Raw genomic sequence first — 12586 nt, forward strand, 5'->3', positions numbered from 1 at the left:
CAGTAATGGAAAGGGACTAAAGACAGCTAACAATGTGATTAGTAGCATGGAGAGATTTCAATGAGAGAAGAGATTAGGATCATTCATATCAGGTGCAGCAGTTGCTATATTTCTAGGTATATATCTATCTAGTCTAGGTAGGTATTATACAGCTTCCTCACTAAGAGCCTGATCCAAAGTCCATTCAAGTCAATGGAAAGACTCCCTTTGACTTGGATAGGCTTTGAATGAGGACCTACAGGTCCAGGCCTGCAAACCCTGGCCCCTGGCAGTAGCTCCACAGTAGTCATTGGACTATTGGTGTGCGTGGGGACTGCTCAAATGTGCCATGGTTTGCAGGACTGGGCACATAGTTCTGCCAATGGACTTCAATCTTGATTTGGAAATGTGCAACTTTCCACCACAACATTGCAACTCACAATATTGAAGATTTCTTGCTCTGGATATACTTTTTGTTCTGAAGAATGAGATTCTATACTGCTATGTGTGCATCAAGCTCTTCTTACATTGCTCCGACACTATTACAGTTATGACTGAATCATAAAAGTAAAGCTTCTGTTCCAGTAAGAGGAAAACTTCAGTTCTGTAACAGATCTCAAGCTCTGAAAGTCTACAGCTCCTTGGGGTACCTCAAACATGAAAGTATCCACTTCCTCTTGAATATCCATGTAGCTCAGTCTGTTTCCTTTGTCATCAGTTGCATTCAGAAGCATATCAAGAAAAGCTCTTCTCTTTTTGGACCCAGTTTGTTCACATTTGCCTTCAAAGTCAATTTTATGTTGTTTGTGTATCTTTATTTCATAGGATTTTTCTGCAATAACCTTTAATATAAAAATGTATATATAGTTCATGGCTTAAATTCCACAATCTAATGATGTGTGGCCCCTGTTTGTATGCACTTTAAAATAATTTTTATCCCACATATTTAAAAATTCACTGTATCCCTGGCTCTATACCAGGGGTAGGCAAACTATGGCCCGTGGGCCGGATCTGGCCCCTCAGAGCTTTGGATCCGGCCCGCGGGCTTGCCTCCCATGGCACCGTGGGGCCCCACACTGCTCTCAGAAGCAGCCAGCACCACGTCCCTGAGGCCCCGAGGTGGGGGGGGCAGAGGGCTCCGTGCGTTGCCCTTGCCTCCAGGCACCACCCCCCGCAGCTCCCATTGGCCGGGAATGGGGAACTGCAGCCAAGGGGAGCTTCGGGGAAGGTACCTGAAGGCGCAGCAAGGGAAGCACATGCGGAGCCCTCCGCCTCCCCTCCCCCAGGGCCGCAGCGCTTCCTGGAGTGGTGTGGCATGGGGCTAGGGCAGGCATGCAGAGAACCTGCCCTGGCCCTGGTGCATGCCGCTGCCACCCCGGAGCCACTTTAGGTAAGCGGCGCCGGGCCGGAGCCCGAACCCCTCCTGCACCCCATCCCCCATCTCCCTGCACTAAGCCCCCTGCCTGCACCTTGCACCCCTCCTACACCCCAACTACATGCCCTGAGCCCCCTGCTGCTCCCCACACCCGTCCTGAACCCTAACCCCTGACCTGAGCCCCCTCCCGCACTCCACACCCCTCCTGCACCCCAACCCCCTTCCCTGAGCCCCCTCATGCACTCCGCACCCCTCCTCTGCCCCAATCCCTTGCCCTGAGCCCTTTCCTGCACACTGCATCCCTGCCCCGGCCCTGCATACAATTTCCCCACCCAGATGTGACCCTTGGCCCAAAAAGTTTGCCCAACCCTGCTCTATACTATGCATTGGTTGGTGGTAGAAAGGGACTTATCCCATCCCCTTAGTACTTGTTTCCCTATTGCATGCTGAGTTTGCAGTCATCCATGCAGTGAATCATATATATTCTGAGGTTTTATGTCCTGCTTTTTCACAAACAGGCTACTTATGAGTATGCACCTAGTGCTACAGACAGGAACACTTTGTTGACTCCTTGCTTTGATTGTTCTTCATTTCTGAGTCTCAGCACAGTGCTGCTGCACTAGCAGGCAACATCACAATACTGTATAGTAATGTGGCATTGCATAGAATGCAAATCAGCACCAAACGGATGAAGAATCTCATTCAGATGTGGTACCTAATTCTCCTGGTCTTTTCACTGGTGTATCTCCATTGACTGCAATGGAGCTACAGTGATTTAAGGGTGATTCCTGCACCACTGGAGACAATGTGCATAGGGACTGGCTCTAAGTGAGAGGAAAATCAGGCCCTGTGACTGAACTTTCTTCTTTAAAGGGCAAATTCTGGTCTCAGATATGGGTGCACAGTTTCCATTAACTCAACTTCCTGTCACTACAGAATCTGGTCTTTAGGTATTTATCAGTTTGTATTGCTTGATTAAAACAGATTTAAAAATAAAGGTAGGGCAGTTTTTAAACTCTTTATTTAAAGCATGGAATAATAAAGAGTGAGTCTTGGCATTTGCAACAGCTGTGATTTTTACAGCTGTTACAAGACTAATGGTGAAGTGCTAGATTATTTTAAGCTGTTCATTAAGGGAATTAAGATAATTTTCTATGGCTTCCCTTCCTCCCCCAACTAAAGTATACTAATATAAATGGTTATACTATTCCCATGTAAGGGTTACCCATTAGCTGAAAACAATAGATTCTAAGTTATTGCATCTTTCCCTTCAGGGCATTCCTTTATGGCCTGAACATCATAAACATTCTGTTTTCCTATCCCAGACACATCTCTCAGATAAGGTGATGTTTCCAATGGTTGAATGCCCAGCCACCAAATGCACAATCTGAAATCTCTATATTTACTACAGTATTTCTCTCCATTGACTGGGACACAATAAAAAAGGAATAACAGGTTACATTGTCAGTAAAACTGTGAAGAATCTTGAGACTTCTATTATGTTCCCTTCCTTCTTGGAACATATAGTACATAAAGTCAGGCCAAAGCCAAGGACACCTCTGTCTCTGATGAAGGACATCACTCATCCTAGGGTAACAAAAATAACATTAAATTATAGTTATTTCTGAAAAATATCCCCAACACATCCACAGGAGCCTAAGAGTGTCTAAATTTCCTGGTTCTGAACACGATGATGTAAGTACCATCTGATGTTGCAGACACAATCATTTTGTCTAGTCCTTAGGGATGCCATCAATCCACTTTTTATTATTAATTACAATGCTCAGTATCATCTATCTTATTTTTCATGTGTCTATGGACAGAAATGCTTCTATCAGATTGTGACAGGAGTGGTTTGTCCCCTTAAGGGTAGTAGGGCCTAAAGATCATCCCACCCCGTTCCATGGTGGGGCCCTTTTAAGGTTTGGTACCCAAGGAAAGTGACATAAGGCAGATATAGGGAGAGAGGAAGTGGTTCAAGGAGAATAGTCTGTATGTGAGAAAAACCTGTGCTTCTATTCCTTTGAGGGGCCAGAACCAGGAGCCTTGCAGAGAAGGTGGGGTAAGGCTCCTCTCTCCCAACCATCCAGAACCAGCTCAGGGAAAGAGAGCTGTATCTATGCCGCTGCCTCCTCCCTCAGAAGAGGGAGACACCAGCAGGACAAGGTGACCTGCTGAACCCTTGGAGACTAGGGACTAACTGGAGAAAGGGACTAGGTGAAGGAGAAGCTGGTTGAAAGCAACAGCTGGGCTGTGCATATTTCTTCAGACCAATAAGGGCACTGTGGGCCTCATGTACCCCAAAGGGAGCAGCTTGATAGAAAACCTCAGCCGTAAGGGAGAGAGCTGTTAAGACCCCATAGCTTTTGGGGAAGCTATATAAACTAAATAAATCTGAGCCCAGGTGAAGAGGAAATGTTTAAAGACGCCAGAGGCAAGTGAGTTTCTTCTGAACTCCTGTAAATGGAACTGAGGGAAGTGTGCCTGCAGGACCTCGCTGTGCCAAAAGGGGAAGCACTGGCATTGCCCTCTGCCGCACAAATGAAATCTATTCCCATCTAAAATCAGTATTAATCAAAGAAGTTTGTCACTATGAAAAAGGAATGTGTGCCCCCATTTTCTCTCACCCAGGTATAATTATGCAGTAACTCTGATGTCAGTGGGTATGCTGAGAACAAAAGGTTGAGGAGGTTTTTAATTAAATCTAACAATTTACATGACCTTTCCTCTGATTTCAACCTCTCCACAATTCAGAAGCATAAGCAATGCCATCTGATAAACAAACTATGGAAAGAAATTCTGCCAGGACAATTTTTCAGTGAGACATGTACACAATTGTGACTTAATAGAAATTATGGAACAGAACTATTAGCCTTGCCCTATGAGGGGTTTGGGCCAACATAGCTTCAAATAGTTTTGCAAACATAGCTTCAAATAGTTTAGAAAACCTAAGAGTCAGTCACAAAAAAAATCATTGTCATAGAATTTAAGGCCAGAAGGGACCACCATATCATTTAGATTGACTTCCTGTATATCACAGGCCACCTCCACCATTCACACACTAAACTCAGCAATGGAAATGAGACCAAAGTATTACAGCCCAGAGGAGACTAGACTATTATGCGCCACAGAGAATAGTAGGTATTGAGGTGTACCAGTGCCAAAGGCCCATGCAATAGCAGGGAAATGAATAAATGAGGAATACCCAGATAATCCTGGCATGTGACCTGCCCCCACACACTGCAGAGGAAGGCAAAAACCATCCAAGGTCACTGCCAATCTGACTTGGGGAAAATTCCTTGCTGACCCCATATATGGTGATCAGTTAGACCCTGAGCATGTGAGCAAAAACCATTCAGCCAAGCACCTGCGAGACAGAATGCTGAGTGCCGCCTCAGAGCACTGGCCCTCCCTAGAACTAGGGGTCATCAAATAAAATTAATAGGCAGCAGGTTTAAAACAAATAAAAGGAAGTTCTTCTTCACGCAGCGCACAGTCAACTTGTGGAACTCCTTACCTGAGGAGGTTGCGAAGGCTAGGACTATAACAGAGTTAAAAGAGAACTGGATAAATTCATGGTGGTTAAGTCCATTAATGGCTATTAGCCAGGATGGATAAGGAATGGTGTCCCTAGCCTCTGTCTGTCAGAGGATGGAGATGGATGGCAGGAGAGAGATCACTTGATCATTGCCTGTTAGGTTCACTCCCTCTGGGGCACCTGGCATTGGCCACTGTCGGTAGACAGGATACTGGGCTAGATGGACCTTTGGTCTGACCCAGTATGGCCTTTCTTATGTTCTTATGTTCCCTTTCCAATATCCCATTTCTAGCTGTGGCCATCTCTGATGCTTCAGAGTAAGGAGACCAATCATATCCTCTCCAAGCCTTCTTTTTGCTAAGCTAAACAAGACAAACTCTTCCTGTCGCCTCTCATAAAAGATAGACTTTCCATTCCCCTGATCATCCTATTAGCTCTTCTCTGCACCTGTTCCAGTCTGAAATAATCTTTCTTGAATATAGATTAACAGAACTGTACACACTATCCCAAATGAGATCTTACCAGTGCCTTGTCAATAGTATTAACACTTCTTTATCTCTAGTAGAAATGCCTTGCCCAATATATCCTAGTATTTGATTTGCCTTTTTCCACAGACACATCACATCACAGATGGCTCATAGCTATCATGTAACTGAGGGTTGTTCAAATATAATCTTATATAACCTCTTAGGATCTGATACTCATTTATCTCTGGCAGCATAAAGGAGCCTGGAAGCAAGAGTAAATTAAAGATGCACCCACTTTATGCTACTAAAGTAGTATAAAGGGACTTTAGTGCAAATGAGAATAAGGTACTTTAACTCCACATTAGACCATATTTTATGTTGACATATGCAACATGCAACTCCACTGAAGTCATGCACTGTAGCACTGCACCTTGTGTAGGTTTTTTGTTTTTTGGTCTGGTTGATTTTTGTTTGTTTGTTTGTTTGTTTTTTAACAGTAATTCATCCTGGGTACAAAACATTACCATTCTAATCAGATAGCATTTCACTCCCACTTTGCACCAGTGGGAATTATTGTACAAGGTGCAAACCAACAGTGAATTGGGCCCAATGTGGGATTCAGTGTCCCACCCCCCAGAGAAGGCTCAAAAGAGTGGTGACTATTCCAGCCAACATTAGCCATGGAGAGGTTGAACTGCAACTGAAACCTGTTCACAGCTTGGAGCAGCTGGCCTTGTGCAGCCGTTATAGAGGTCTCATCTGTGCATGGACAGCTTACACAGGTTCTACCATCGTCCTGATACTCTACCTCCATATACAGCCTCCCTCATCCCCACAAATAAGCAAGGGAGGACTTAGGTGGCACAGAAGGCCTTGTGCAGGTCTACACTCACTTATAAACAGCACGGACATATTCAGAATCCCCATTGTTCTGTGCACCCACATTCTTGCCCATCGCAGTTTCTAGAAAAAAATAAAAGAAAAATTTCATAAAGTTAACTGGGTGAAAAATTAAATTCATTGACAATATACTGCCACGTGTTGCATGAAAGCATTGAAGCCATTTACATCCTCATCTTATGGCATTTCTCTTTTTTTAGAATGTGTACTCTCTTTGTGAGTCTAGCCCTATTACCCCTATTCCTTTAATTCTCCCTCAGTTTACATTCCATATCCCTGTTTTACCCCATGGATAAAGGATTCTCATAACACAATATTTGATTGTTAAGACAGATAAAAAAATAATTAAAATAGAAAAGATGCATTCAGGGTAGATAATACAGAAGTATTGTTACAAGACAGGCAGGGCCTTTTTGTCAGTTATCTCAACTAATTAAATTGCAGCATTGTAACTTCTCTACTTTTAAGTCTCCTTATCATTTACATCATGTTTATAGCAACTGCTGAATCATCACCAGGACTTACCACAGATTATATCCAGGGCACAGAGAGTGATGTCTAGAAAGCAATCAAAGGGCTCTTTGTCAACGTGCTTTTCAAGTTTATCAACCAAAATATTGGCTTGTTCATTTATAACTTCTAGAAAATCAGCTAAGATTGTGAAATGGAATGTGGGTGTTATCATTTTCCTTCTGGAACGCCACTTATCTCCAGTGCTACAAAATAAAGCACTGAAAATTAAGTATAAACAACTCATCAAAAAGGAAATAATGAAACTCTTGAGTAGTTACAACTTGTAGATAGATTCTTAAAGCTAAAATTTTAGAAGGTTGCCAATAGCCAATCATAGAATATCAGGCTTAGAAGGGACCCTTAGGAGGTCAACTAGTCCAAACCCCTTCTCAAAGCAGGATTAATCCCCAACTATTTTTTTTGCTCCAGATCCCTAAATGGCCCTTTCAAGTATTGAACTCACAACCCTGAGTTTAGCAGGCCAATGCTAAAACCACGAAGCTACACTCCCCCTTGCTTGGCCAGCCCATCTTCATTAATGACATTGATGACTAGCTCTAATGATTTGTAACATTTTTCATACATAAATTAATGTCAGTAGTTGCAGCCAGCACCACTCAACATATCGGGCAAAGTGGAAGTACGTTTTAGTACAAAACTCTTCTAATCATACAGTACTACTGACAGCTTGCTGCTAACTGTAGCTGCTGCAAGACAAATACTGTGAACAAAGTTACATTAAGGCAAGGGCTGACTGAGAAGGCACTTGGGGTGGAAGTGGGTGAGGAGAAGGGTAAATAAAAAGCCCTTTATTAAATATTTGGTATCCCAGCCTGGCTAAGACCATCTTCACTGATAATCATAAATGGTGGCTGTTCTCATTTTTCCACTGTGTAGAAAAGTGAGGGTTAGAGATAGTTATAGCCTAATATGGATCTAGTTTTTGGCATCAGTATCATCTTCCAGCTATTACTCAGAGAAGAGGATTCATCTGCCACAGATCTGTTAAGGTGGTGGGACAGATACTGGGCAAGTATATGTTTCTGTGGTCCCTCCCCCCTGCAGGGAATCAGCACACAAGTAGCTGTTTCCATTGCAGTGAGTCCAAATAGTTTCTCCTCTTCCCACGGAGCTCTTTTGGGATACTTGATCCCAGCCTCCCAAGCCATCCAGTTCACTCTGGAGTGGATCAGGTCTACTCCACTGCTCTGTTTGCTAGAGTGTCTAATGATGCTTCTCCAGTCCCTTCCTTGCTGGAGTTTGAGGTATGGATGTGCTTGATCTTGTCTGATCATAATAACAGGCTGGCCAAATGAGCCAGTGGGACTTCTCCATTTAGCTACTCAGCAGCCTGTCTGCTCATTTTGCAATCTTAAGAGTAGACCTAGGCTGTGTCTCAAATAGCATCAGTACAGCACATGCTTGTTTTTAGCAGAACTCCCAGAACCCCCTAAACTTCCTTCCAATTTTTAAGTGATTCCAAACAGAGTATTTCCTTGAACCTGACCCTCCCTTTTCTATAGTGGAAATCCGGAACACAGCATTGCTATGAAATCATTCTCATGCTATGTGATATAGCCACAGTCTTAGTTCAGTCCAAGATTCTAAAACAGCAAAAAATATGAACAAAATCATCAACATAATTAGAAAATATCTGAAATGGCAGATACATGTTAGACAGGTGCTTGCAAAAGCAGTGTAAGCAAGTACTGTCACAAAAGAAGCAAGTGTCATTCTGGGATTTATTAACAAGTGTCATATGTAAGACATGGGAAATAATTGTTCTGCTCTACTTGGCATTGGTGAGGCCTCAGCTGGAGCACGGTGTCCAGTTTTGGGCACTACACATGTGGACAAATTGTAGAGAGCCCAGAGAAGAGCAACAAAACTGATAAAATGTTTAGAAGCATGATCTATGCAGAAAGGTTGAAAGAACTGGCCATGTTTAGACAAGAAAAGAGAAGGCTGAGGGAGGACTTAATAACACTCTTCAAATATGTAATAGGTTGTTATAATAAGGACAGTGATCAAGTTTCCTCCATATCCACCAAGGGTCGGACAAGAAGTAATCAGCTTAGTTTGCAGAAAAGGAGATTTAGACTAGATATTAGCAAAAAGCTTTCTAGCTATAAGGATAGTTAAGTAGGGAATAGGTTACCTAGGGAGGTTGTTGAATCCCCATCACTGGAGGTTTTTAAGAATACAGTAGATGAACGCCTGTCACGGACAGCCCTAGATATACTTAATCCTTCCTCAGTGTAGGAGGAAGGGCTAGATGACCTCTTGAGGTCACTTAGAGCCCTACATTTCTCTGATTCTATGCACAGTAGGATAGAGAGGGGGGAAATGGGGCCCATCCAGGCTCCTCCCTCACCCAGTCACCCAAGAACTCGCCAGATGTAGAATTGTGTAAGAGAGACACCTCCCTAATTTTGGGGTCACCAGGACTAATGGTGTCTCCCCTCCCTCCAGCCATGTGTCCTCTGAGAAAGAAACTGCAAGTCAGAACCAGTCAGAGAATGAATCTGGCAGAGCACCTGCAAAAGCAGTTTAACAGGGATCCATAAAACTGATAATATTTCCACTGCTTTGACTGGACTTTCTCTGACCTGTGCTGTCTGGCTGTTTGCTCCAAACATCTCCTCCTCCTCTCACGTTCTCTTCACTTCAACCTCATGCCACATCTGCCCCACATTTTACTTCTTTCCCTCTTCCCCTCACCTTTCTCCCTTCTCTTATCTCCCCATTTAGCAATATATCATTAACCACCACCACCATCCCATACACACTCACCCCAAAATAGGAAACTAACATGATAGTGTGTGTGATATCCCTTTCGCTGTGTCTGTCTTGTCCATGTAGGGTATGCTACACTTTGAGCTGGAGGTGTGAATTCCAGCTCAAGGAGATATCCCCACACTAGCTCTGATCGAGCTACCACAATAAAAATAGCATAACCATGGCAGTGCAAGTGGTTAGTGTTGCCTGATTCTTTAGTGATTATCAATTATTATTGATTTCCAATTAATTCTGATTTAAAGAGCTGGGGGACTGTAGGGTTCTAGTCCCAGAATCAGGCACAATAGAATCAAGGTTATTAAGTTCAGTACCTGGTTGGGAATCCCAGTATGCACAATGGAGACACTCACACTAAGGGCAGAGCAAAACTTTAACCACTTTTATTAGCACAATTAGTAAAGACAGAAAAGCTCCAAACCACATAAAAAGATATCAAAAATTCAGACTTAAGGTGATATCTTGCACCCATTCTTCACCTATATGTTCATATAGTCACAACCTTCCTTGGGAATTTGGTAGTAAGTGACAAAGGTCCAGCCCTGTCCCTGGCATGCCAAACTTGTCCGATGGTCCAGATCTCCCTCTTACATGGTGGTCTGGCCTCTTATAGAGCCTAGGGGCGGTCACAAATTTTCATTCAAATGCCCAGCCTCCCTTGTCCATATTTAACTTCCTCACCCTAATAATGTTGGGGTATCTTTATCCTGTAGGTTAGTATATTAATGATTTCAACTAATTATCATATACATCAGTTCATTGCCAAGGCAAATTCGTAGTTAAACATGTGCCAACATTTTATCCTAAAATATCAAAACCTAGTATCAATTCAATGTTCTTGTGGTTACCTGGTATAAACGTCCCCTTTAAACATACCTTTCCCAGTTCCCCAAAACTCAGGGTGATCTGTGCCAGAGTTCACAGGCCTCAAAGCCTTATGCTAAAAGTTTAAGCTCATGTCTTACAGGATACGGGCCTTTAGATTCTTTTGTGTAACTTCTGAGTAAAATAAAATGCTAAAGCTAGCTCCACTGGCTACACTAGCCACCCCAGGTATGTACCTAGCATCTTGGATGGATACATACTTGGTGCAGCTAACCCCTCCTATCATTCAGAAACACCGTGGCTGCACTTGAAATAGCTTGGGTATGTCTCCTCAAGCTAGAATTTACATCTACAGTTTGAAGTGTAGACATTGCAAGCTCTTCAGGGCAGGGCACCAGCGTCTGACTGAATTCAGACATCTTCTTCAGAAGGTAAGTCTAGTTGGCTGCAAAGTACATAATAATTAATGTAATGCTACCATATTAGCTAAGGAGCTGCTCTGCAGCTCCAAAGACTTGGGGAGGATTCCTACTACTCCACTCCCATGCAGCAGAGTGCGCAACATGTGCACTGTTGTCCTGGATTTGGGCATCAGAGGTTGAGAATGAGCTGCCAGTTTGGTGCTACCTGCTCTGAATCTAAGCCACTCTGCAAACCTGAAGGTAGGCAGTGTTATTCAGCACTTTGGGCAAGGAGACAGGAGCAATGGATTCTGTTCCAGGGTTGGCCACTGACCTGCTCAAGTGTGACTTGGGAAAGCCACATCATCTCTCTATATCTCAGTTTCCTAGTCTGTAAAATGAGGATAATAAAATGTATCCTCCTTTATAAAGGCACTTGAAAATTGACATATAAGAGACAAGTGATTATTATTATGTATATGAATTGAAGCTATATATTTGTTGAGGAATATATAGTGTCTGTTAAGTGTTTGTATGCTCACCTGATACAATCAAAAGAAATGGACCCTATGACATAGGCGTGGGAACTAGAGATGCAGGGGGTGCTGCAGCACCCCCAGGTTTTACGCAGAGCTCCGCTCCCAGCCCCACATGCGAGGTTCTGGCCCCATGCCCGGGTCTCCGCTTCTGGCCCCCCCATGCAGGATCCGGCTGCTGGCCCCGCTCCTGGGGTGCTGCTCCCAGACCTGCGTGCAGGCTCCCAGCTCCGTGCCCAGGGCTCCTCTGCTGCTGGCCCCGCATCCACCCCCAGCTGTGGTCCCAGCCTTGGCCCCCTTACCCCTGTCTGGGTCCCCCCTCTAAGAGACACGGCTCTGCTCCTGGCCCCAGCTCTGGGGGCGGGGGGAGGGGGCAGACAGGGGTAAAGGAGCTGGCTTTCAGCACCCCCACTATTAAAAAAGTGTTCCAGCACCACTGCCCTGTGACTATTATTATTACTAGCAATATTATCATAATGCCAAGGAGCCCTAGTCATAGACCATTGTTCTAGATACTGTACAAAGGCAGAACAAAAATATGGTCCCTGCCCCAAGAATCTTACAATCTACATATAAGACATGAGAGAACCGATGGAGACAGATAGATGGGGGAACACAAAGAAACAATGAGGCAAATGGGTATGAGTTCTCAGAAACATCAGCCTTAAATGCTTTCACCTTATTGTGTTCCCTTTGACAGACTGTTCCATGTCCCAGCAACGTTTTGAGCAAGCCACATTCTTCCTAATCTAAGCCCTATGGACAGAAACTCCAGAGAGCAAAGAGCTATTCACTCTCTCTACTGGTGAAAGGTGGGGGGCGGGGGGGGAGAAGAGTGCTCTCATAGAAGAGCTTCATTTGCACCCAAAATCCCTCTAGTGACACTTGGGAAGTGTGAAGGGGTATGTATCCCACACAGACCCAGAAAGGATTAACCTGGGCCTGAGAGGCCAGCCATCCTATCTGGCTATACCTAGAGATTGGGCCAGGTTTAACTGATGAAGAAGCCCAGATAGGGAGGGATGAGTCCTTAATATAAAGGAAGAAGTTTAAAGCAGAAGAGGACTGCTGGGAGGAAGTCTAGTCACTCTCTGGGAATACACAGCTTGTGAGGGGGAAACCAGGGTGTGGGAAAGTTAGCCTTGAGACCTTTGCATCAAGGGAGAAGGCTGGCAAGCAGCCAAGAGAGATGAAGCAACCACTAGGAGTGGAGCAGGCTCCAGTGGTAAAAAACGGAGAAAGGTTGGCTAAGAGAA

At 44.1% G+C, this 12586-nt stretch overlaps 1 protein-coding gene across 1 annotated transcript in view; it reads right to left on the reverse strand.

The window, feature by feature from the left end:
• The window catches only part of LOC128838515 (cytochrome P450 4V2-like), a 67496-nt gene that overhangs the window by 15268 nt on the left and 39642 nt on the right, over positions 1–12586 (reverse strand). Inside the window, 4 exon segments of the mRNA XM_054030768.1 lie at positions 630–821; positions 2815–2941; positions 6253–6322; positions 6785–6975. Coding sequence (XP_053886743.1) covers positions 630–821; positions 2815–2941; positions 6253–6322; positions 6785–6975 — 580 coding nt within the window.

Source organism: Malaclemys terrapin, chromosome 5, assembly GCF_027887155.1.
Source record: "Malaclemys terrapin pileata isolate rMalTer1 chromosome 5, rMalTer1.hap1, whole genome shotgun sequence".
Lineage (NCBI taxonomy): Eukaryota > Metazoa > Chordata > Testudines > Emydidae > Malaclemys > Malaclemys terrapin.